This window comes from Hemiscyllium ocellatum, chromosome 3, assembly GCF_020745735.1.
Source record: "Hemiscyllium ocellatum isolate sHemOce1 chromosome 3, sHemOce1.pat.X.cur, whole genome shotgun sequence".
Taxonomy (NCBI): Eukaryota; Metazoa; Chordata; class Chondrichthyes; order Orectolobiformes; family Hemiscylliidae; genus Hemiscyllium; species Hemiscyllium ocellatum.
Window position 1 is genome coordinate 92,793,886 of NC_083403.1, and position 21,610 is coordinate 92,815,495.

The 21,610-nt window shown below is 40.7% G+C and overlaps 1 protein-coding gene across 1 annotated transcript in view; it reads left to right on the forward strand.

The window, feature by feature from the left end:
* The window catches only part of col9a1b (collagen, type IX, alpha 1b), a 137,560-nt gene that overhangs the window by 113,333 nt on the left and 2,617 nt on the right, over positions 1–21,610 (forward strand). The window contains exons 28-31 of the mRNA XM_060821282.1: positions 8,588–8,734; positions 8,852–8,906; positions 19,739–19,927; positions 20,470–20,547. Coding sequence (XP_060677265.1) covers positions 8,588–8,734; positions 8,852–8,906; positions 19,739–19,927; positions 20,470–20,547 — 469 coding nt within the window. The remainder of the gene's footprint in view (positions 1–8,587; positions 8,735–8,851; positions 8,907–19,738; positions 19,928–20,469; positions 20,548–21,610) is intronic.

Sequence of the window (21,610 nt, forward strand, 5' to 3'; positions counted from 1 at the left end):
AAATCCATCTGGACTAAATGTACTGTTATCTTTGTCACTTCCTTAGAAAACTCAATCAGGTTTGTGAGACCTGACCTCCCTTGCACAATACTGTGCTGCCTGTCACTAATAAGTCCATATTCTTCCAAATGTGAGTAATGTCTATCCCTAAATCTCTTCTCTAATAATTAACATATCAATGATGTAAGAGTCATGGCCTCTAATTTCCCAGATTATCTCTATTTCCTTTCTTAAATAAAGGAACACAATTGTCTATTCTCCCGTCCCGGGGAATCTCTTCTATGGTGAAAGAAGATATAAAGATTTCATACAAGGCCGCAACAATTTCCTCCCTCACTTCCGGGAGGGATGCCATCAGTTTCTGAAACTTGTCTACCTTAATGCTTTTCAAAACACCAAACCCCTTTTTTATATCGAATTGTTCTAGAATGTCAACATACCTTTTCTAGACTCACCAAGCACCCTGTCCTCCTTGTTTGTGTATACCAATGCAAGGAATTCATTAACGACCTCACCTATATTTCTTTCTTTGGCCTTGAGTGGACTTACCCTTTCCCTTGCTGGATAAGTCCTTCAAGGTGTCCTCCCTCTTTACAGCTGTGACAATCTCCCCAATCTTTTTTATACCTCTCTCTACCTCATGGAAGTATATAAATCCTGGAATGTTAAGCTGCTAGCCTTGTCCCTTTCTCAACCAAGTCTCTGGAAGAGATATAACATCATAGTTATATGTACAAACTCTTAAGTTCATCTGCCTTACCTCTCATACTCCACGCGTTAAAACAAATACACCAGACTGCCAGACCTGCCATGTTCAGTAACCTCTCTCTGTCTGTTCCTCCTCTTCGCCTTACTGACCTTGGTCTTTAACTCCGCCTTGGTAATTTCACTTGTTGACACACTGTGGTTCCTATTTCCATGCTACACTACTTTAAACCTCCACTGTAGGTGCAACCTGTCCTTCTTGTACAGGTCCCATCTGCCTGAAAGACATATCAATGATCCAGATATCTGAAACGTATCCTCCTACACGATGTATTCGTTAGCCATGTATTTAACTGTACTATCATTCTATTCTTAGCCTCACTGGCATGTGACACAGGGAGTAATCCCAAGATTACAATTCTAGAGGTCCTGCTTTTCAACATACTACCCGACTCCCTGAACTGCCTTTGCAGGACTTCATCACTCTTCCTGTCTATGTCATTAGTTCCAATATGTACCATGACCTCTGGCTGCTTTCCTTTCCATTTGAGAATGTTCTGTGCTCACTCAGAGACATTATCGACCCTGTCACCAGGGAAGCAACACATCAGCCTGGAGGAACAAATTATTGCAGATGCTGAAATCTGTACTGAAAACAACAAATGCTGGACATTACAGTGGGTCCATGGAGAGAGTGCAAGCTAACGTTTCAACTCTAAATGACTCTCCATCCTCCATCTGCTTCTGACCACAGAGTCCCCTGCTTACTACTGCTCCACTACATTTTGATTCTCCCTGTTGTACAATTGTGAGCTATGATGCTACTGCCCTGATTGCTCTTGTCACCGTCCCCTGATAAGCCATCCCCCCATTAGCAAACAATGTTAATTGTGTTGAACATTGTGCAAACATCGACGAAAATCCCAATTTCTGACCTTATGCTGGAAAGATGGTCATTGGTGAAGTAGCTGAAGATGGTTGGGCCAAGGACACAACCCTGAGGAACTTCTGCAGTGGTGTCCTGGAGCTGGAATAACTGACTTCTAGCAACCAAGGAAGTCACTCTCACCTGACCTCTGGAGTTCAGCTCTTTGAAACAAAGCAGGAGTGAGGTCAGGAGCTGAGTGGCCCTAGCAGAGCCCAAACTGGGCATCAGTCAGCAGGTTATTGCTAAGCAGGTGCTGCTTGGTAGCATTTCTAATGACACCTTTCATCAAGTTATATTCCCAAGGGATTTTCTGATAACTGGGGAGTCTAGCATCAGGGGTCACAGATTAAGAATACTGACGATTTGCAACTCGGCTGATGAAAAGTTTTTTCACCCAATTATATGCCTTTGAAATTCTTTGCCTCAGAAAGCAGGTGAAGCCTAAACATTAAATGCTTTCCAGTAGGAGTTGGAAATAATTCCTAGGGATAAAAGAATCACAGATTATAGAGAGAAAGTGTGAACCATGTACTGAGTTAGATGATGTTTTCCTATTTTCAATGTTTACATGTTTACTAATGATCGAGAGTAGACTGATGGGATGATAATTTGTTGGGTTGGATTTGTCCCACTTTTGTGTACAGGACATACCTGGGCAATTTTCCAAATTTTCGATAGAGGTCAGTGGTATAACTGGACTGGAACAGCTTGGCAAGGAATGTGGCACATTCTGGAACACATGTCTTCAGTACTGTAGCCAGAACGTTATCAGGGTCCATAACCTTTCAGTATCCACTGCCTCCAGCCATTTCTTGACATAGTGTGGAATGAATTGAGTTGGATGAACACAATGCCTGTGATGCTGGGGACCTCTGGAATTTTCTCCATAGATGTCTGCCACTCCATGTATATTGAACCATTCTCTAACATAGTTGCTGGTTCACTACAGCCAGCTGTGCTTTCAAGCCCTCAAAACTGCATGGTTTCGGATTTAAGAAGATATTCTCACATTGATTTCTCTCTCAAGCTTAACATGGTGCTTGGAAACATCTTCACCGTGAGAACATTAACTAATCCTGCCTCATTGCAGAATACCAGATGTAGTATAGCCTGCTGTCTGGTCAGTTTCAGAACCTGCTGTTTTAAGGAACGATCCCAAAAAACATTCTATGAACTCCTTATTTAGACCACCATTACCCATCTGGCTTTTCCAGTCTATATGTAGGTTAACATGTCCCATGATTATTGCCATACCTTTCTGACAAGCTTTCATTATTTCTTCTTTTGTGGTCCACTCTACTATTTTGTTACTTTTAGGTGGCCTCTACACCACTCCCACTTGTGACTTTATGCACCTATCATTTCTTGTCTCTATGAAAACTGTTCCACATTTTGGTTTCCTTAACTTAGGTCATCTTTCTGTATTGTGCTGATACCATCAACAATGAAAAGGTCTACCCCTCTTTCTTTTCTTAGCTTCTTGAACTTTCTAAATGTTCTGTATTCTTCAAGATTCAGGTTCCAATTCATGTCATCCTGAGACCTTGTCTTTGTAATGGCTATCGGATCATACTAATTAATTTATATTTGCATTGTTGGTTTGTCTGTTTCTTGATGAAGGCTACCTGCATTCAGATACAGGGCCATTACTATCATTATATGCCATTAGTATCCTCTGACCTTATGTGTTGATTTACTCTTTAAAGAAAGGATCAATATTCTTAAGTCAACTAGTAGCTATATAGAACATAGAACATAGAAAAATACAGCGCAGTACAGGCCCTTCGGCCCTCAATGTTGCACCGACCAAAGCCTACCTAACCTACACTAGCCCAATAACCTCCATATGCTTATCCAATGCCTGCTTAAATGACCATAAAGAGGGAGAGTCCACCACTGCTACTGGCAGGGCATTCCATGAACTCACAACCCGCTGAGTAAAGAATCTACCCCTAACATCTGTCCTATACCTACCACCCCTTAATTTAAAGCTGTGTCCCCTAGTAACAGCTGACTCCATTAGGGAAAAAGGTTCTCACTGTCAACCCTATCTAAACCCCTAATCATCTTGTACACCTCTATCAAATCTCCCCTAAACCTTCTTTTCTCCAATGAGAACAGCCCCAAGTGCCTCAGCCTTTCCTCATACGATCTTCCTACCATGCCAGGCAACATCCTGGTAAACCTCCTCTGCACTCGTTCCAATGCCTCCACATCCTTCCTATAGTATGGCGACCAAAACTGCACACAATACTCCAGATGAGGCCGCACCAGAGTCTTATACAACTGCAACATGACCTCAGGACTCTGGAACTCAATTCCTCTACCAATAAAGCCCAGTACACCATATGCCTTCTTCACAGCACTATTTATCTGGGTGGCAACTTTCAGAGATCTGTGTACATGAATACCAAGATCCCTCTGCTCATCCACACTACCAAGTAGCCTACCATTAGCCCAGTAATCCATCTTCTTGTTACTCCTACCAAAGTGAATGACTTCACACTTAGCTATATTGAACTCCATTTGCCACTAATAAAAGAAAAACAGTTAAAATTCTGATTTAAGAGTCAAATCCTCCACTATTTCTGTGACTGCAAATATCCTGACAAAAATAATTCCAGATTTTAGAAGTTTAATCTAAAGCTTGGGCTGATCTCAGCGATACACAGGCTTCAGTTTGTATCATACTGCCAACAGGTGAAATAATCAACTGGTTTGTAGATAGGTGACAATGCAAAGGTACAGAATGTGATTTCATCAGTGTTAATGTAGCTGATCATTGCCTGTACACCCATTAATTCCTTGAGAAAAGCACTGCTAGCCAACTGCGAAGAAGAAGGGTACAATTTGAAACATTTATAGCAGGCTAGCAGCACGTATATGTGCTTGACTCTGGGGCAACTATTGCAGCCATCAACTTGTTGACTGGGACATTGAAATCTTGCCTGTGATCTGATTTATCTCACCACACAAAAACATTGCCCAGCCTTTTGTGACATTTACAGTCTATATTTGACAAGAGGATGTTGGACTAAACTGTGCAAGAAATCCAGTTTTCCAGGGAAAATCAAAGTGCAATACTGAGCAGCAAGCGAAGGAGAGTTGACCAATGGCCTAATATTAAAACTATTTCCAAACATCCATCTCTAACAAACACACACGCATCAAAAGTCGAAGAGGTAACTGTAACAACAAAGTTAGCAGGCCCCAATCATACAGGCACATGGTCAACTTGACATACGATGTGAATGCCATCAGGCGAGCTGAAACGTTTAGATCCTTTAAATATTTACCCCTAAATAAATGGACAACACATACTAAATGCCAAAGTTGACACTAGTACAATTAGACATATTATGCTTCTTACACAATCTGTAGAGGTCCACAGCACAGTAAAAAGGCCCTTTGGCCCATCACATCCATGCCAGTCAAAAACAACCACCTAGTCATTCTAATACCATGTTTTCAACACTTGGCCCACAGCCTTATATGCCTTGACCTCACAAGTACAAATGTAAATAATTATTACATGTTGTGAGGGTTTCTGCTTCACCCACCCTTTTAGACAGCATGTTTCAGATTTCCACCACACTCTGAGTGACAAGGGTTTTCTTCACATCTCTCTAAACTTTCTACCTCCTACTCTAAATCCTATACACGCTGATGATTGATCTCTCCAGCAAGAGGAAAATTTCTTCCTGTCTACCCAATTTATGCTCCTCAAAATTTTATAGATCTCAGTCATGTCCCTTCTCAATTTCCTCTGATCTAAGGAAGACAACCTAATCTGTCCAAGCTCTCATTTATTTTTAGAGTGATACAGCATAGAAACCTTCTCTTCATAATGTAAACTCTTCAGCCCAGGCAACATCCTGGTAAATATTCTCTGCACTCCCTCCAATCCTATCACATCCCTCCTATAATGTGGATTCTAGCACTGGACACAATACTCTAAAGCTGTGGCCTAACAGACATTTTATACAATTGAATGTAACCATCCTGCTCTTAAACTTGATGCCTTGGCTAATAAAGACAAGTAGACCATCTGCCTTCTTAACTACTTTATCTATCTGCCCTGATATCTTAAGGCACTGATGTACATGTACACCAAGGTCCCTCTCATCTTTGGTTATACTCAGAATCCTACTGTGCATCTTGTATTCCTTTGTCTTGTTTGTCTTGCCAAAGTGCATCACTTCACATTTATCCAGATTAAGTTCCATTATCCATTGATCAGCTCATCTGTCTAGCTTGTATATATCCTTCTGTGATCACCCCACTGATCTTTGTATTGTCTGCGAAATTTCTGATCAACTATCCTAGACTCCAGTCTAAATCATTTATATAGACCACAACAGTATGGCGCCTAACAGTGACCCCTGTGGGGCCCCACTGGACACATGTGCAGCCAGAAAACACCCCTCAATCGCCACCCTTTGCTATTATTCTCCCATGTAAGACCTGATCAAAGTCTTGCTGAAATCCAAGTAGACTACATCAAAAGCAATTACTATCATTACAAATCTGGTTGCCTCTTTGAAAAATCTGGTTGCCACTTCAGAGGGTTGGTGTGTGGGCCAAATAGCCTGTTTCCATCATCTAGGAATTCTAATTCTGTCTCTCAGAATGAGATATATTCAAGAAACTGGCACAATATGGTACAGTCCGTAAAAAGAAAACTAACTGCTTACATGCTCTGTAAAATTCTAATATGCCTCATATGTTGGACTCTTGAAACCATTACATCAAGGAAGCTTTTATTATTCTCTACCAGCATGCATGGATCTAAATCATATTACAATTCACAGCTTAATAAACCCATAAATTGCAACACCAAGGATCCCATACTGCAGCATTAAGTCTATCCATCACTTGACTAACCTTTGTTCAGACCATTTGATGCTAATGGTAACTTTAAAGATGATGCAGTGTTACACTTGAAACACGCTGCTCAACCCAGGATTCACTCTCCTTGCAACTGCACCATTAACATTCAGGATTATTTCAAACTGGAATTGGATTCCTTGCTACAAAAAAAACCTGCAAAGTTGGCCATCTGACTGATTGATACAGCTCCATTAATTGTGTATCGAAGAAAGATAGCCCAAAGATTTTCCTGAACTTTATTGATGGGAAGGATTAAGGAATTGGGGGGTCTTATGGAAGAGTCAGGGAGGGGAGGGAATGAAATTAGGAGTCCAAAAGCAGAAGGAGCATCAGGACCCTGTATTCTTCCCTTGGGTCCTGATTGGCAACAGGTTCCTTCAAAATGTTCAAGAGCAAATTGGGGAGAAAGTGACAAAGTGGCACTTGGTGAAGAGTTTTTATGGAGAGCAAGTACAAATACAAAGGCTGAATGTGTGTCTCTGTACTACAATGACTTTATGGAAAAGTGAATAGGTTTTCAAAGTGAAATGAAACATTGACCCACAGTATTTAGTTCTTGGACCACTTTTGTTCACAAAATTACTTATAACAGTGATTTGCATATAAGCAACACCAGAGACAGCTGGAAAACTTCAGCAGGTCTAATAACATCTGTGGAAGAAAGCAGAGTTAATATTCAGGTCCAGTAGCCCTAGAGACTTGGGAAGTGTCACTGGACCATAACATTAACTCTGCTTTTTCTACACATGCTGGCAGACCTGCTGAGTTTTTGCAACAATTTCTGTTTTGTTTCTGATTTCCAGGACAACAGTTCTTTGGTTTATTTGGCTATAAGTGTTTCTTTTAACAGTTGAGGAGACAGAGAGTTAAAATAATAGACAAAAGAGTCAACAGTGATATGACAAGAAACTTTCTCATTTGTGAGTGATTAGAGTCTGAAATGCACTGTCTGAGAATGTGATAGTGGCAGGTTCAGTCAAATCGTTAGAGTCTAGAAAGTTGTCCCTCAGAGTGTAGTGGAGACAGGTTCACTCAAGTGGTTGGGATCTAGAATCCACCACCTGACAGTATATTGGAGGCAGGCTCACTCGAGTGGTCAGAGTTTGGAATATACTGCCTGAGAGTTTGGTGAGGCAAGTTCACCTGAGTGATTGGGATCTGGAATGCACTGTCTGACAGTGTTGGAGGCAGGTACAATTGAGTGATTGGGATCTGGAATGCACTGTCTGAGTGGTAAGAGTTTGAATGTACTGCCTGCTGGAGACAGGTTCAACTGAAACATGACAAAGGGAATTTAATCATTATCTGAAAAGAAAACGTGCAGATTTAAGGAGAAAAGGCAAGGAAATAGTACTGGGTGAATTGTCCCTTCTGACAGCATGCAGAGACATGATAAGCCCAATAGCCTCCTTACATACTGGAATTATTCTGGCAATTCTGTGAGCTAAAGATTAAAAACACCACATAGTGGTTCAGTCTGCAGCCAGCTGATGTAAAACAGTCAGTATATCTGTGGGGAGTTCAAATAGAGCAAATATTGTCTTTGATGTTATGTGATATTACAGATCCAAGTCTTAAAAGAGTGGAAGAGTACCAACAGATCATGACAATGTGATTTGACAAAAATAGAAATTGCTGGAAATGCTCAGCAGGTCTAGCAGCACCTGTGGAGAGAAATCAGAGTTAACTTTTCAGGTTGAGTGATCCTTCCTCAGAACGGAGGAAAGACAGCTCAACCTGAAATATTAACTTTGATTTCTCTCCACAGATGCTGTCAGGCATGCTGAGCTTTTCCAGCAAGTTCCAATTTTATCTCTGATTGACAGCATTTACTGTTTTTTTTAATACTGTGATTTGACAGTTGCATACTCTGGTTTAAAAAATGTAAAGATTACAGAGATCAGGAAAATATTACTGAGTAATCACGCAGTGAAGGTAAGGCGATGCTGATTTCAGTATAGCGAAAGTACACAGACAAAAGGTTCGAGACTGCTGTCAAGAGAGTAGAATTTGTACTTTGAAAGCTTCACTAATACTGATTTTTTATTCATTTCAATCTATCAGATTGGCAAACCTGGTGAGGTTGGACTTCGCGGTAAAGATGGATTTCGTGGTCTGCCAGGTGTACAGGGTCCCCGTGGTGCTATTGGAGCACAGGGCCTACAAGGAGATCGTGGACTTCCGGGCCTACCTGGGAGACAGGGTCCACCTGTAATTATGAATACAGTTTTAGGTTTAATCACGCTTCAAGGCATTATCACATTTACTCAAGTTTTGAGTTTTGTTCTGCCTTTTTTCTAATCCTTCTTTTGAACTGATCCTTCCTAGGGCAAGGAGCCAACAGACCAACACATTCGACAAGTGTGCATGAGAGTAATGCAAGGTAAGAACTTCACTCTCACATTGAAATGTATTTACATCATCTGCTGTTCTGAAATAAAATGCAAGATCTTTAAACACAATAAGTTGTGGAATTCCAGTTAAACCCACTGTGGTTCCTCACTTCAACCCTTTCTTACAACCTACCTCACCCAGACTATAGACAGGCTAATATACCATAAATAACTTGCAATATGCACAACATGATGTACCATAACTAATTTGAAATATACACAGAATGCATACCATAACAAATGGAATGTTGGCCTTTATTTCAAAGGAATGGAGTATAAAAGTTAGGTAAGTTTTGCTGAAACTGTATAAGGCACTTGTTAGACCACTGCTGGAATATCGAGGGTGGTTTTTGGTCCCATAAATAAAGATATATGAGCATTGAAGACATTCCAGTGGAGGTTCACTAAGCTGAAGCAAGGTCTGGTGGCATTGATGTATGAGGAGAGGTTGAGAAGGTTGGGCCTGTAAGTGTTGGAATATAGAAGAATCAGAGGTGACCTTTTGAAACGTAAAAAGTTTTTAGATGACTTGATGCGGTAGATGTGGAAAGATTGCTTCCCCTGTGATTGAATCTAGGACCAGAGAGCATAATCTCAGAATAGATTATGGTGAGATTGGTATTCCATGGAAAATGGAATAAACTTCAAACAGATCTAGCAACTCAAGGCTGGGCATCAATTCTGGGCTGGCACTGTGGGCCATACGCAGCAACAGAATTGTACTTCAACACAGCCTCATAACTCATGGCCTGGCATAGTCTCCCACTCAAGCATTACTATCTAGCCAGAGGATCAACCTTAGTTCAATGGAGAATGCAAGAAGGCCACCAGGAGCAGTACCAGACATACAAAACATAAGAAGTCAACCTGGTGAAGCTACCAAAAAGACTTACCTAGGTGTTGAACAAGGTAAATAGTAGATCATAGATAGAGCTAAGTGATTCCACACCCAAAAGATCACTTCTAAGCTCTGCAGTCTTGCCACATGGTGCTGGGCAATTAAACAACTCATTGGAGGTAGAGCCCAGATATTCATATCCACAACAGTACAAAAGATAAGGCTGAAGCATTCACAGCATTTTCAGCCAGAAATGGGTGCCCCCCATCTCAGCTTCTACCAGAGTTCTCCAGCATCACAGATTCCAGTCTGTAGTCAGTTCAGTAGCATTAACATTTTGAGTCTGATATGATACTACTTTAGAATTGAAGAGTCATTTCAGACTCAAAATGTTAACTCAATTTTTCTTTCTCCACACATACTTCCAGACCTGCTGACTTTCTCTTTGTTGTGTTTGATTCAGAATGGCAGTATTTGCACTATTTTCTAATTCAAGACAGTGGGAATCAGGGAGATAGCTCTCTACTGTTTGGATCAATACCTGGCACAAAGGAAAATGGTTGTGGTTCAAAAGCAAAAATTGCAAGCAAACCTCAACAGTTTTGGTGGCATCTATGGGAAGAAAGCAGAGTTAACCTTTCATTTTATGATGAAGAGTCACTACACTTGAAATGTTAATTCTGCTTTCTTCCCACAGAGGCTTCCAGACTTGTTGAATTTTGCCAGCAATTTCTGCTTTTATTTCAGATCTCCAGCATCCGCAGTTCTTTGTTTACTTTATATGTTTGTGGCTGTTCAAGGTGTGATGATGCTGCCTCTTTAACAAGATTAAGTTGTCCTTGGTTTTTTTCAGAGGGGTCGTAAATGTGGTGGTTCCGATGTGTCTGGTTTGGATGGGTTTTAGGGCCAATTTGATTATAGCTAACAGATACTGCTCAGGCAAAAGGCATTCAAGTTTTTAAAAAAAGACTTGTACAATGAAAGGGGAGTGGCCAGTTCTCTCAGTTCAGTCTTTCTCTGGTCTGGCACAACAGGTCAAGCAATATCAGAGAAGCAAGACAGTCGATGTTCCGGGCATAAACTCTTCATCTCAGATGCTGCCTGACCTGCTGTGCTTTTCCAGCCACACACGTTTTGGCCCTGATCTCCAGCATCTGCAGTCCTCACTTTCTCTCTTTTCTCTGGTCTGGTTTAATATGGTTTGATTTTAGCAAACAGTTTTTTGTCCATGTTTTGAGGTTACTGGTCAAAGAAACAGCTCCATGGAAGAAGGGTTCCTTGTTGAATCTCTCTGCCATATCTCTCTCTTCTATAAGACCCTGGGTTTAATTTTACCTTTTTTGCCAAGGGGTGTTTATAGGGATTGGTGCAGGAATTTGGTACAGCATCATTAACTTGGGATAATCTGTTGGGTTTTTGGATAGGTTGTTATTCTATATTCTGTTCTCTTTTGTTTGTATTTCATTTGATAATCTTGCAAATACATTCTGTTTTGCTTAAAATTAAGTAGTTGGGCCAGCTGTGTCTCTCCTGGAATATCCACTTTACACCCGAATAAAACAACTAGTAAAGTTAGGGTCCGCCTACTTTCTTGAAATGTTTTGAGGGGGTCTGTTCTGGTCCATAGCAGATGTCAGTCATCTCTGTTCCAGGACATCTCTGCAGAATTTCCTCAGGGGGGTGACTTTGGCCCAACCATCTTCAACTGCTTCATCATTGACCTTTCCTCTCAAAGGTAGGAAATTCACTGATGACTGCACTAAGTTCAGCACTTTTTGCAATTCCTCAGATAGTGAAACAGTCAATGTCCAAACTCAGCAAGATCTAGACAATTTTCCAGATTTGGGTCAACAAGCAACAAATAACATTTTCACCAGACAAATACCAGGCAATTACCATTTTCAGTAAGAGATGATTTAACCACTGCCTCTTGATGTTCAATACCATAACTAAACAATATCAACAACCTGAGGGTTGCTATTGACCAGAAACAGAACTAGACCAGCCATACAAATAATGTGGCTACAAGAATTGATGAGAAGCTAAGAATCCTGCAGTGAATGATACACCTCCAGATTCCTTAAAGAATTATGGAGGCACAGTTGTTAGCAATGCTGCCTCGCAGTGCCAACGATCTGGGTTTGATTCCAACCTTGGGTAACTGTCTGTGTGGAGTTTGCATGTTCTCCCTGTGGTGTTTGTGTGAGTTTCCACTGGTGCTCCGATTTCCTCCCCAGTCTTATGATGTACAGGTTAGGTAGGTTGGCTGTGCTGAATTACCCTGTAGAATCCAGGGAAGGGCAGACTAGGTGGATTAGATATAGTTAATGCGGATTGACAGGAATAGAGGCTAGGTTAGATGGAATGTTGTTCAGCGGGTCGGCACACAAATGGCCTCTTTCTGTACTGTAATGATTCAATGTTTCTATATCCACCATTCCCAAGGTACAAGTCAGATGTGTAATGGAATACTCTCCACTTGCCTGGAGTGTTTTGGATGTACCTACAGAAAATAGACTTCAGTGGTTCAAGAATGCAGCTCACCACCACTTTCTCAAGGGCAGTTTCGGACAAGCAATAAATGTTAGCTCAGCCAGTGATGCTCACATTCCATGAATGAAAGGAGTAGACAAAAATTTGGCAGATGAAGTAAAATATGCATTGACAAGAAGTTGGCATTTTGGCAGGAAGAAGAGAAAAGCTGTATACTATTCAAATAGAGAGAAATTGCAGAACACTGGAGTATGGTGGAATCACAAACTGTTAGTATTTAGGTATAACAAGTGATTAGGTGATATATTATCTCTTTGCAGACTTCTTATGTCCTCTTGACAACTTTCTTACTTACAGCTACCTTCACTACAGATCGCCAAATTCCATATCCTGCAATGACTCCATCCCATTCTCCCAGTTCCTTTGCCTGCAGCATACTTGTTTGGATGATGTCGCCTTTTAGAACAGGGCTGCTGACATGGCCTGTTTTTTCCGTAACCTTGGTTTCCCGCCCACTGTGGTTGGCAGGACCATCAACCGCATCTGACCTACCAGCTGTGCTTCCGCCCTTGCTCCTTGCCGTCACACGTAATAGCGATAGGATTCCTCTTGCCCTTACATTTCATCCCACTAGCCTCCACATTTGAAGGATCATTCACTACCATTTCAGACAACTCCAGCAGAACACCATCACCAAACACATCTTCCCCTCACTCCCCCATCTGCATTTTACAGGGATCAGTTCCTTCAGGATACTCTAATCCATTCCACACCCCAGCACCTTCCCATGTAACCGCAGAAGGTGCAATGCCTGCCCCTTCACTCCTCCCTGCTCACCATCTAAGTGCCTAAACAGTCTTTCCAGGTGGAGTGGCATTTCACCTGTATCTCCCTCAATCCTGTATATTGTATTTGCTGCACCCAATGTGGCCTACTCTACAATGGAGAACCCAAACACAGACTGGGGGACCACTCTACAGAAAATCTCTGGTCCATGTGGATTCATGACCCCGACCTTCCCATAGCTGGTCATTTTAACACAGCTTCCTGCTTGCATGCCCTCTTGTCAGTCTTCGGTGTGTTGCAGTGAATCACTTTGCAAACTGGAGGAACAACCATCTCATCTTTGGACTAGGCACTTTATAGCCTTCTGGACTTAATGTTGAGTTCCACACCTTCATATTGTGAACAAACTTCCATTTCTTCCTTTTTTTTAGCTTGTTACATTCTATTATCATGTCCTCTCTCCCCTCTCCCCAGCCCAGTAGGACTGTCTGTCAAAGGAAGAACAAAGAAAATTACAGGACTGGAATGGGCCCTTTGGCCCTCCAAGACTGCGCTGATCCAGCTCCTCTATCTTAACCTGTCACCTATTTCCTAAGGATCTGTATCTGTCTGCTCCCTGCCCATTTATGTATCTGTCTAGATACATCTTAAATGACGCTATCTTGCCTGCCACTACCACCTCCATTGGCAACACGTTCCAGGCACCCACCACTCTCTGCATAAAGAACTTTCCATGCATACCTCCCTTAAACCTTTCCCCTCTCACCTTGAACTCTTGACCCCTGTCCTTTCAAATCTGGCAGGAGACACATTCTCGTTCTGCCATTCTCACATTCCAATCACTTAATCCGAACTGTCAACATTGTTTCTCCACCAGCATACTAAACTACTCTTCCCCATACTCCCTCCCCAAACTATCGCATAACTGCTGTCCCCTCCACACTTCTGGGGTGAGTCATCTGGTCTCGAAACATTAACTTGTTCTCTCTCCCTGGACGCTGTCTGACCTGCTGTGATCTCCAACATTTGTTGTTTTCAGTTTAGATTCTAGCATATGCAGTAACTTGCTCGTACTTACCTTGGTGTCATCAGCAAGATTAGCAAACATAGTCCCTTAATTGAAATTGAGATAAATTGTAAGTAGTTCAGGCCCTAGCACTAATTCCTTAATTTATTACATCCTGTCAACCTGAAAATGAACAATTTGTTCTCTGTATCCTACTGGGTCACCAAACCTCTATGAGTGCTAATATGTTATACCCTACACTACACTAATCATCTATTCATCTTTGATGTGGCACATTGGCTAATTGCCTTCTGGGAATCAAATTATAATACATCCATGGATTCCTCTCTATCCACATTATTTGTTACTTCCTCAAAGATTTCCAATAAATTAGTTAAACATGGGCCATCATAGCTATTATAGAAACATGGTTGAAGAGAGGACAGGACTGGAAGTACAAGGTTCCAGAATACAGATGCAATAGGAAAGATAGAAGGGGCAAGGTCAATTTTGATGATATTAGACAGGAAATTTCAAAAGTTGGTCAGGGGAGGCTTTTTTGCAAGTAAAGGAATGTCTGGCATATGGGAGACTTTCAAAAGTGAGATAATGAGAGTTCAGGGACAACATGTTCCTGTTAGTGTGAAGAGCAAGACTGGCAGAATGAGGGAACACTGGATGACTCGAGATATTGAGGCTCTGGTCAAGAAATCGAACAAGGCATATCTTGGGTGTGTGAATAGTTCGATCAAGTGAATTCATTCAGGTGTATAGGGAGTGTGAGAGTACACTTAAGAAGAAAACCAGGAGGGCAAAATGGGGGCATGAGATAGTTTTAGTAGATAAGGTAAAGGAAAGTCCAAAGAGATTCTACATGTATATTAAGGAGAAAAGAGTAACTGGAGAGAATAATTTGGAGATGCCGGTGTTGGACTGGGGTGTACAAAGTTAAAAATCACACAACACCAGGTTATAGTCCAACAGGTTTAATTGGAAGCACACTAGCTTTTGGAGCGACGCTCCTTCATCAGGTGATTGTGGAGGGCTCGATCGTAACACAGAATTTATAGCAAAAATTTGCAGTGTGATGTAACTGAAATTATACATTGAAAAATTGTCAATTTTTCAATGTATAATTTCAGTTACATCACACTGCAAATTTTTGCTATAAATTCTGTGTTACGATCGAGCCCTCCACAATCACCTGATGAAGGAGCGTCGCTCCGAAAGCTAGTGTGCTTCCAATTAAACCTGTTGGACTATAACCTGGTGTTGTGTGATTTTTAACTTTGGAGAGAATTAGGTTCCTTAAAGATCAGCAAGGTTATCTATGTGTGGAGTCACAGGAGATGGGTGAGATCCTAAATGAATATTTCTCATCAGTATTTATCATGGATAATACATGCAAGCTAGGGAACTAAATAGAGATGTCTTGAAAAGAGTCCATATTACAACAGAGGAGGTGCTGAAGATCTTAAAACACAAAGGTAGATAAATCTCCAGGATCTGGTCAAGTGTAACCCAGGATATTGTGGGAAGCTAGGGAAGAAATTATGGGGCCCCTCGCAGAGGTGGTTGTATCTTTGACAGCCATGGATGATATGTCGGAAGATTGCAGGTTGCTTAACTTTGTGCTATTATTTAAGAAAGGCGGCAAGGAAAAGCCAGGGAACTACAGACTGTGATCATAATGCCATTGATGGGTAAGTTGTTGGAGGGGATTCTAGGATCAACATGGAATTGGAAAGGCAAGGACTGATCAGGGATAGTTGGCATGGCTTTGTACATGAGAAATCATGACTCATAAATTTGAGTTTTTTGAAGAAGTGACCAAGAAGATAGATGAAGGCAGAATGGTAGATGTTGTCTACATGGACTTTAACAAGGCATTTGACATGTTACTGCATGGTAGATTGGCTGTAAGATTATATCACATGGAATCCAAGGAGAGCTAGCCAATTGGATACAGAATTGTCTTGACTGTAGGAGATAGAGGATGGTGGTAGATGGTTAAAGTTCAGACTGGAGGCCTGTGACCAGTGGTGTGCTGCAAGGATCAGTGCTGGGTATGTTCCTTTAGTTTGTGCAGTCCTCCTCTTTTTGATGAAATCTCCCATTATGGTGTTATCCATATATTATGAAAGTAAACTTGTGATTCTCAAATCCATATTGCCCAACTTGTACAATTTTATGTGAAAATACACTATAGGCTAATGTAATGCATACTGTACTGAAGAGGCCTATCAGCTGATCAATTCTGTACTGCCAAAAATATACTTTTATCTACATTAGTCCCACTTCTCCACATTAAACCCATAATTTTGAATATTGTGACACTCCAAGTGCTCAACTAACCTTTTAAAGATTTTGAGATTTCTTGCCTCAAATACCAGGCAGTGTTCCAGACGCCTAGCACCTTCTGAGTGAAAAACCTTTTCCCCAAACCCCGTTAAAGTCTTGACTTTCACTTAAAAATTAGGCTTCCTTGGTATTGATCCTTAAATAAATGTTCCTATTCACCAAATCCATGTTCCTTATAATCTTATGCATCTTTATGAGGTATCCTCTCAAACTAGTTTGTTCCAAAGAAAACAACCTGAAATTATCTACCCTGCCTTGATAGCTGAAATGCTACATACGAAACAATATATAGGTGAACCTCATTTGTGCTCACTCCACAGTACAATCACATTCTTCTTATTGCTGGACCTGTGGCCTAACTAAAGTTCTGTACAGCTCTAAGTTGATCTCCCTACTCTTACAATCTGTGCCACGACTGAAAAAAGATATCTCTTGACTACCCTGTTATCCTCTCCTGCTGCCTTCAGGGATCTGCGGTTAAGTACCTCAAGATCTCTGTGTTCCTTCGAGCTTCCTTGTGTCTTGCTATTCTTTGAGTATTCTCTTTTCTTATGACTTCTTCCAAAGTGCATTACCTCACATTTATTATGGTTATTGATCTGCCCATTTCATCAACCCATTCATATCCTCATGCAGCCTAAAATTTTCCTTCTCACTGTTAACCATCCAGTGTCATCTGCAAGCTTACTTATCATCTCTCCCACATTCTCATGTAAATTTTTTATGAATATCACAAACAAGAAACCCAACACCGATCCTTGTGGTATGCCAAGGCAGACTGAGCTCCAGTCACACACATAGCCTTCCAACACCATTGTCTGTCTCCTGTCAGAAAACCAAATTTGAATCCATTTTGCAAACTTACCTTGGATCCCATCCACTTCTTTATCAGTTTCCCATGTGGGACCTGTCAAAGACCTTGCTGAAATCCATACAAACTACATCAACTGCCTACCACCATTCACCTCCTTGAAAAATTCCATCAGATTTGTTAGGCATGACCTCCCTCTGAGAAAGTCATGCTGACTATCTTCCGTATAATTAGATGGTTGATATCAGAAATAAGGAATAAATAAAAAGATTACAAAAAAGAAAACATCTCGGCAAAACCTTTACATATTTAGCTTACATTGCTGAAAGAGAGACATTTTTTACTATAGCTTTCCACATTTCACTGATCAGGGCAAAGAATGCCAAATTCATATTTTCCACTCACAGGAGTCTGCTATCATTACCAAAATATGTTCTGCCTGCCGCACAATTAATCAGCATTATGTATGAGTTCAGTGCCAGTGCTATGACAGGTATGTCCAAGTAATCAAATCATAGTTATAGAGTCATAGAGATGTACAGCATGAAAGCAGACCCTTTGGTCCAACCCGTCCATGCCGACCAGATATCCCAACCCAAACTAGTCCCACCTGTCAGCACCCAGCACATATCCCTCCAAACCCTTCCTATTCATATACCTATCTAAATGCCTCTTAAATGTTGCAATTGTACCAAGCAAAATGTTTTTAAATTATTGCTCCATGTTGTTCAAAATAAACTCTCAAATCCCAAAACAAACTCACTCATGTTAGGTGTGATTATGCAGTTGGGCAACATTTGCTGAAGACTTCTGAGTGTCATTATAAGTAGTTTAGAGTGTAGTTAAAAGGCTTGCTCGCTGAACACTGGAAAGATATTATCTTTGCTAGATGTCACAGTAGAGCGAACAGCCAATGGGGAACTGCAAACCAGCATCAACAAGAAAACAATACATATGGACCAAATATTGAACTACAGAAGCAATCATCGCAGCTTCCATAAACAAAGCTGCATTAGAATATTATTTCAACAAGCCACCCACACTGTAGCACAGAGGAACTACGCAGAACAGAGGAAAATCACCTATGCAGTATATTCAAAAAGAATGAGTATCCAATGAACGTAGTCCACCAATTTCTCAGCAACAAATCCATAAAAGCAGACAAACACATCCAGAAACTCTAACCACTCTCCCTCATATCAAAAGCTTCTCAGAAATGAATACTCAGACCCCTTGGCATCATGACAGAACGCGAATCCACCAACACACGAAATCAGAAGCTAATGAATTTGGAAGACCCAATACAGACAACAAGCAAAACTAATGCCATTTACAAAATACATTGCAAGAACTGTAACAAACATTACATTGGATAGACAGGCAGAAAATTTGCCACCAGGATATATGAAATCAACTAGCCACAAAAACACATGATCCAGTCTCACTAGTATCCTTATGTAGGGATGAGGAAGGACACCACTTCAATTGGGGCAATACATCCATCTGAGGACAAACCAAACAGAGACACGCAGAAGAATTCCTAGAAGCAGAACTCTATCAATAAATAAATTAACTTGGATTCCCATTTACCACCCCCTGAGAAAAAGAACAGGAAATGGCATCACCACAGGAAATGGTGTCACCAACCCAAGGACACTCAAACAAACATTAAATAGAAAACAGGCTACACCACCAGTGCTTCATCCAGAGGCTCACTGATGATGTTCTCTAGTATGGTGAAGAAACGTCTGAAAATGAACCTTCAAGCTCAATGAACGAACCTACATCCAAAACCTCAACCTGAGCTACACATCTTCTCAAAACTCACTAAGTGTCGTTAAAAGCTATAGTGACAACCAATTCCCTGTAAACAAAAATGATACGTTCAAACCTTGAATCTTTTTTTGGAATTAACAAGGATCTTGATAATCCTCATGTCCTTGTTTCTTTCTCCTTGGTCAACCACAGTCAACTTGACAAAGGAGAATAGCTTGTTGTGATTATTTGAAATTTGGCATTCTTGCATTTGCCTTGATGAATATGAAGTGGAAATCTTTGACAGCATGTTTCTCTTTATTGCTAACAAAGTACTGTTGTTCTACTCTCATAATGTTTTGTTACCAGAAAAGAATCACTATATTGAGAAGTATGATCTAAGTGCATTAAGATTTTGAAATTACATGCTGAAGAAGATTAGGTATACTAATTCCAATATAAAGTATAAACCACTGCTCCATGAGTGGATAAAATGGATAGCATTGTTATGTTGAAGGGATATTAGTTAGAAATGAGGGAAAGAGATTAGAAGAATATACTGAATTGATTGGATGAAGAGGGATGAGAGGAAGCTCATTAGAGCATGACCATGGAGCAACTGGGCTGACTGGCCTTTCTAAGCTGTATAATGCTATGTGATACAATTATATTATGCTACAAAATTGTGTGCCAAATATTGGATATGCCTTTAATTCTTGTTATTGTATATCTTGTTGAATTTGGTAACTTACAAATTTGTATTCTCCTTTAGAACACTTAGCTCATTTGGCTGCCAGCCTGAGGAGACCTGAAACTGGTATCATGGGTTTGCCAGGACGTCCTGGACCCCCAGGACCCCCAGGACCAGCTGGAGAAAATGGCTTTCCTGGGCAACCAGGACCTCGTGGTCTTACTGGCCTAAAAGGTCCAGCTGGTATAACTGGTTACAAAGGACAAAAGGGTAAGATTGAGGAAAACAGCACATTAACTAGGCATGTTTCTGCAAGATTGACATATTACAGCATTGTATTTCTATTCAAATATATCAGCAACAGAATATTTTTGGACTGGCAAAGAGCTTTTTTAGAATAAGTGCTAAATCTTGCGGTAGATTGTGTAATACTGATATCTCCAAGAACATCCTAATGTATGTTGTCTCGAAATAATTGCCAAGCTTTGTTCTTGCACTTCCTTTGAACTATATCTAACTTTCTTGACTTCCCTTCCTCATGTAGTCTCCAAGTTTTGAAAACCTGATCATAGTGTCATTGAGCTGTAGCCACCTCTTTACCTTGTGCTCCATTGTATTTCTTTTTTAACTCCAATTAGTTCTGTCAGCTTACAGAAAGCAAATGAAGATTATCAGTGCTACCTGGTGTTAGCTTACTCTAAGATATAAAAACATATTTTAAGCTTGTTCTGTTTTAAAACTTGTACATTTTCTCTGTAATGACAGTTTCCTCACTAGGTCCATATTCTTACCCAACATGAATTTCTATACAGGTGAACAAGGAGAGAAAGGTGATAGAGGATTTCCTGGAAGAGGACCCAGGGGGTTGCCAGGACAGCAAGGTCTACCAGGTATGGGAAAACATCTCAAGTCACTTCACTTTACTAGTTTCTGTTTTGTTGTAAGAATTTGAAGACAAGTTGTTCTCTGTGATTGTCTTTAATGTTCTTTCTCGACGAAAAAGAAAGTTTTAAAGATACCTGGGCGAGATCATTCCCTTGTAATGGGATCCATCTTGTGCAGTCATATCAAAATGTCCAGCGTTGTCTGTTTAGCATAAAGGGGGAGGGGATCACAGATTATGAACCCTTTTGAATCTACTTCCTGTCTATTTAAAGGAGCAGGTCAATGTCAATGTGATAGTTTGACAAATAGAATAAAGGAATTAATTTGACAGTTTAATTCACTCTGCATGGATTATTCTGTTTAATGTAAATTATGTGTTTTTATTTACTAACATGGGATGTGGGCTTTGCTGTGTGGACCAGAATTTATTTCTCATCTGTAATTTCCCTTGAAAATCAAGAGTTCTGACAAAGTCATACTAGACTCGAAATGTTAATTCTGTGTCTCACTAACCAGATGCTGCCAGACCTACTGAGTTTGTCCAGCATTCTCTGTTTGTTTTTTTTTAAACATCTATCAGTCTTTGTTTAGAAAGCTTCAGCTGTCTCCTGGTATCCACAACAGCTTGTTGGAAAGAAGATCTGCATTACTCTTCATATGATAAAAGTGCTCCAGCGGAATGGATGAGCTCTAGGTTCAAGGTCCTTAGCCTTGATTTCCCATCAAAGGAAATAGTGAAGGAACATTGAAGAAGGAAACCAGTTTAGATGGAATGTCAATGAGGAATGGGAGGTGAAGAATGCTGAGATTAGAGATAGAAGTTTGTTTACTCTGAATCATGTTGTCATAAGGAGGGAAGATATGTTGGGTAGACTAAAGGATATTAAAGTGGACAGATCTCCAGGACCAGATGGGATCTATCCCAGGTTGCTGAGGGAGGTGAGAGAGGAAATAGCTGGGGTCCTGACAGATACCTTTATAGCATCCTTAAACACAGGTGAGGTGCCAAATGACTGGAGGGTTGCTCATGTTGTCCCCCTGTACTAGAAGGATAGTAGGGATATTCCA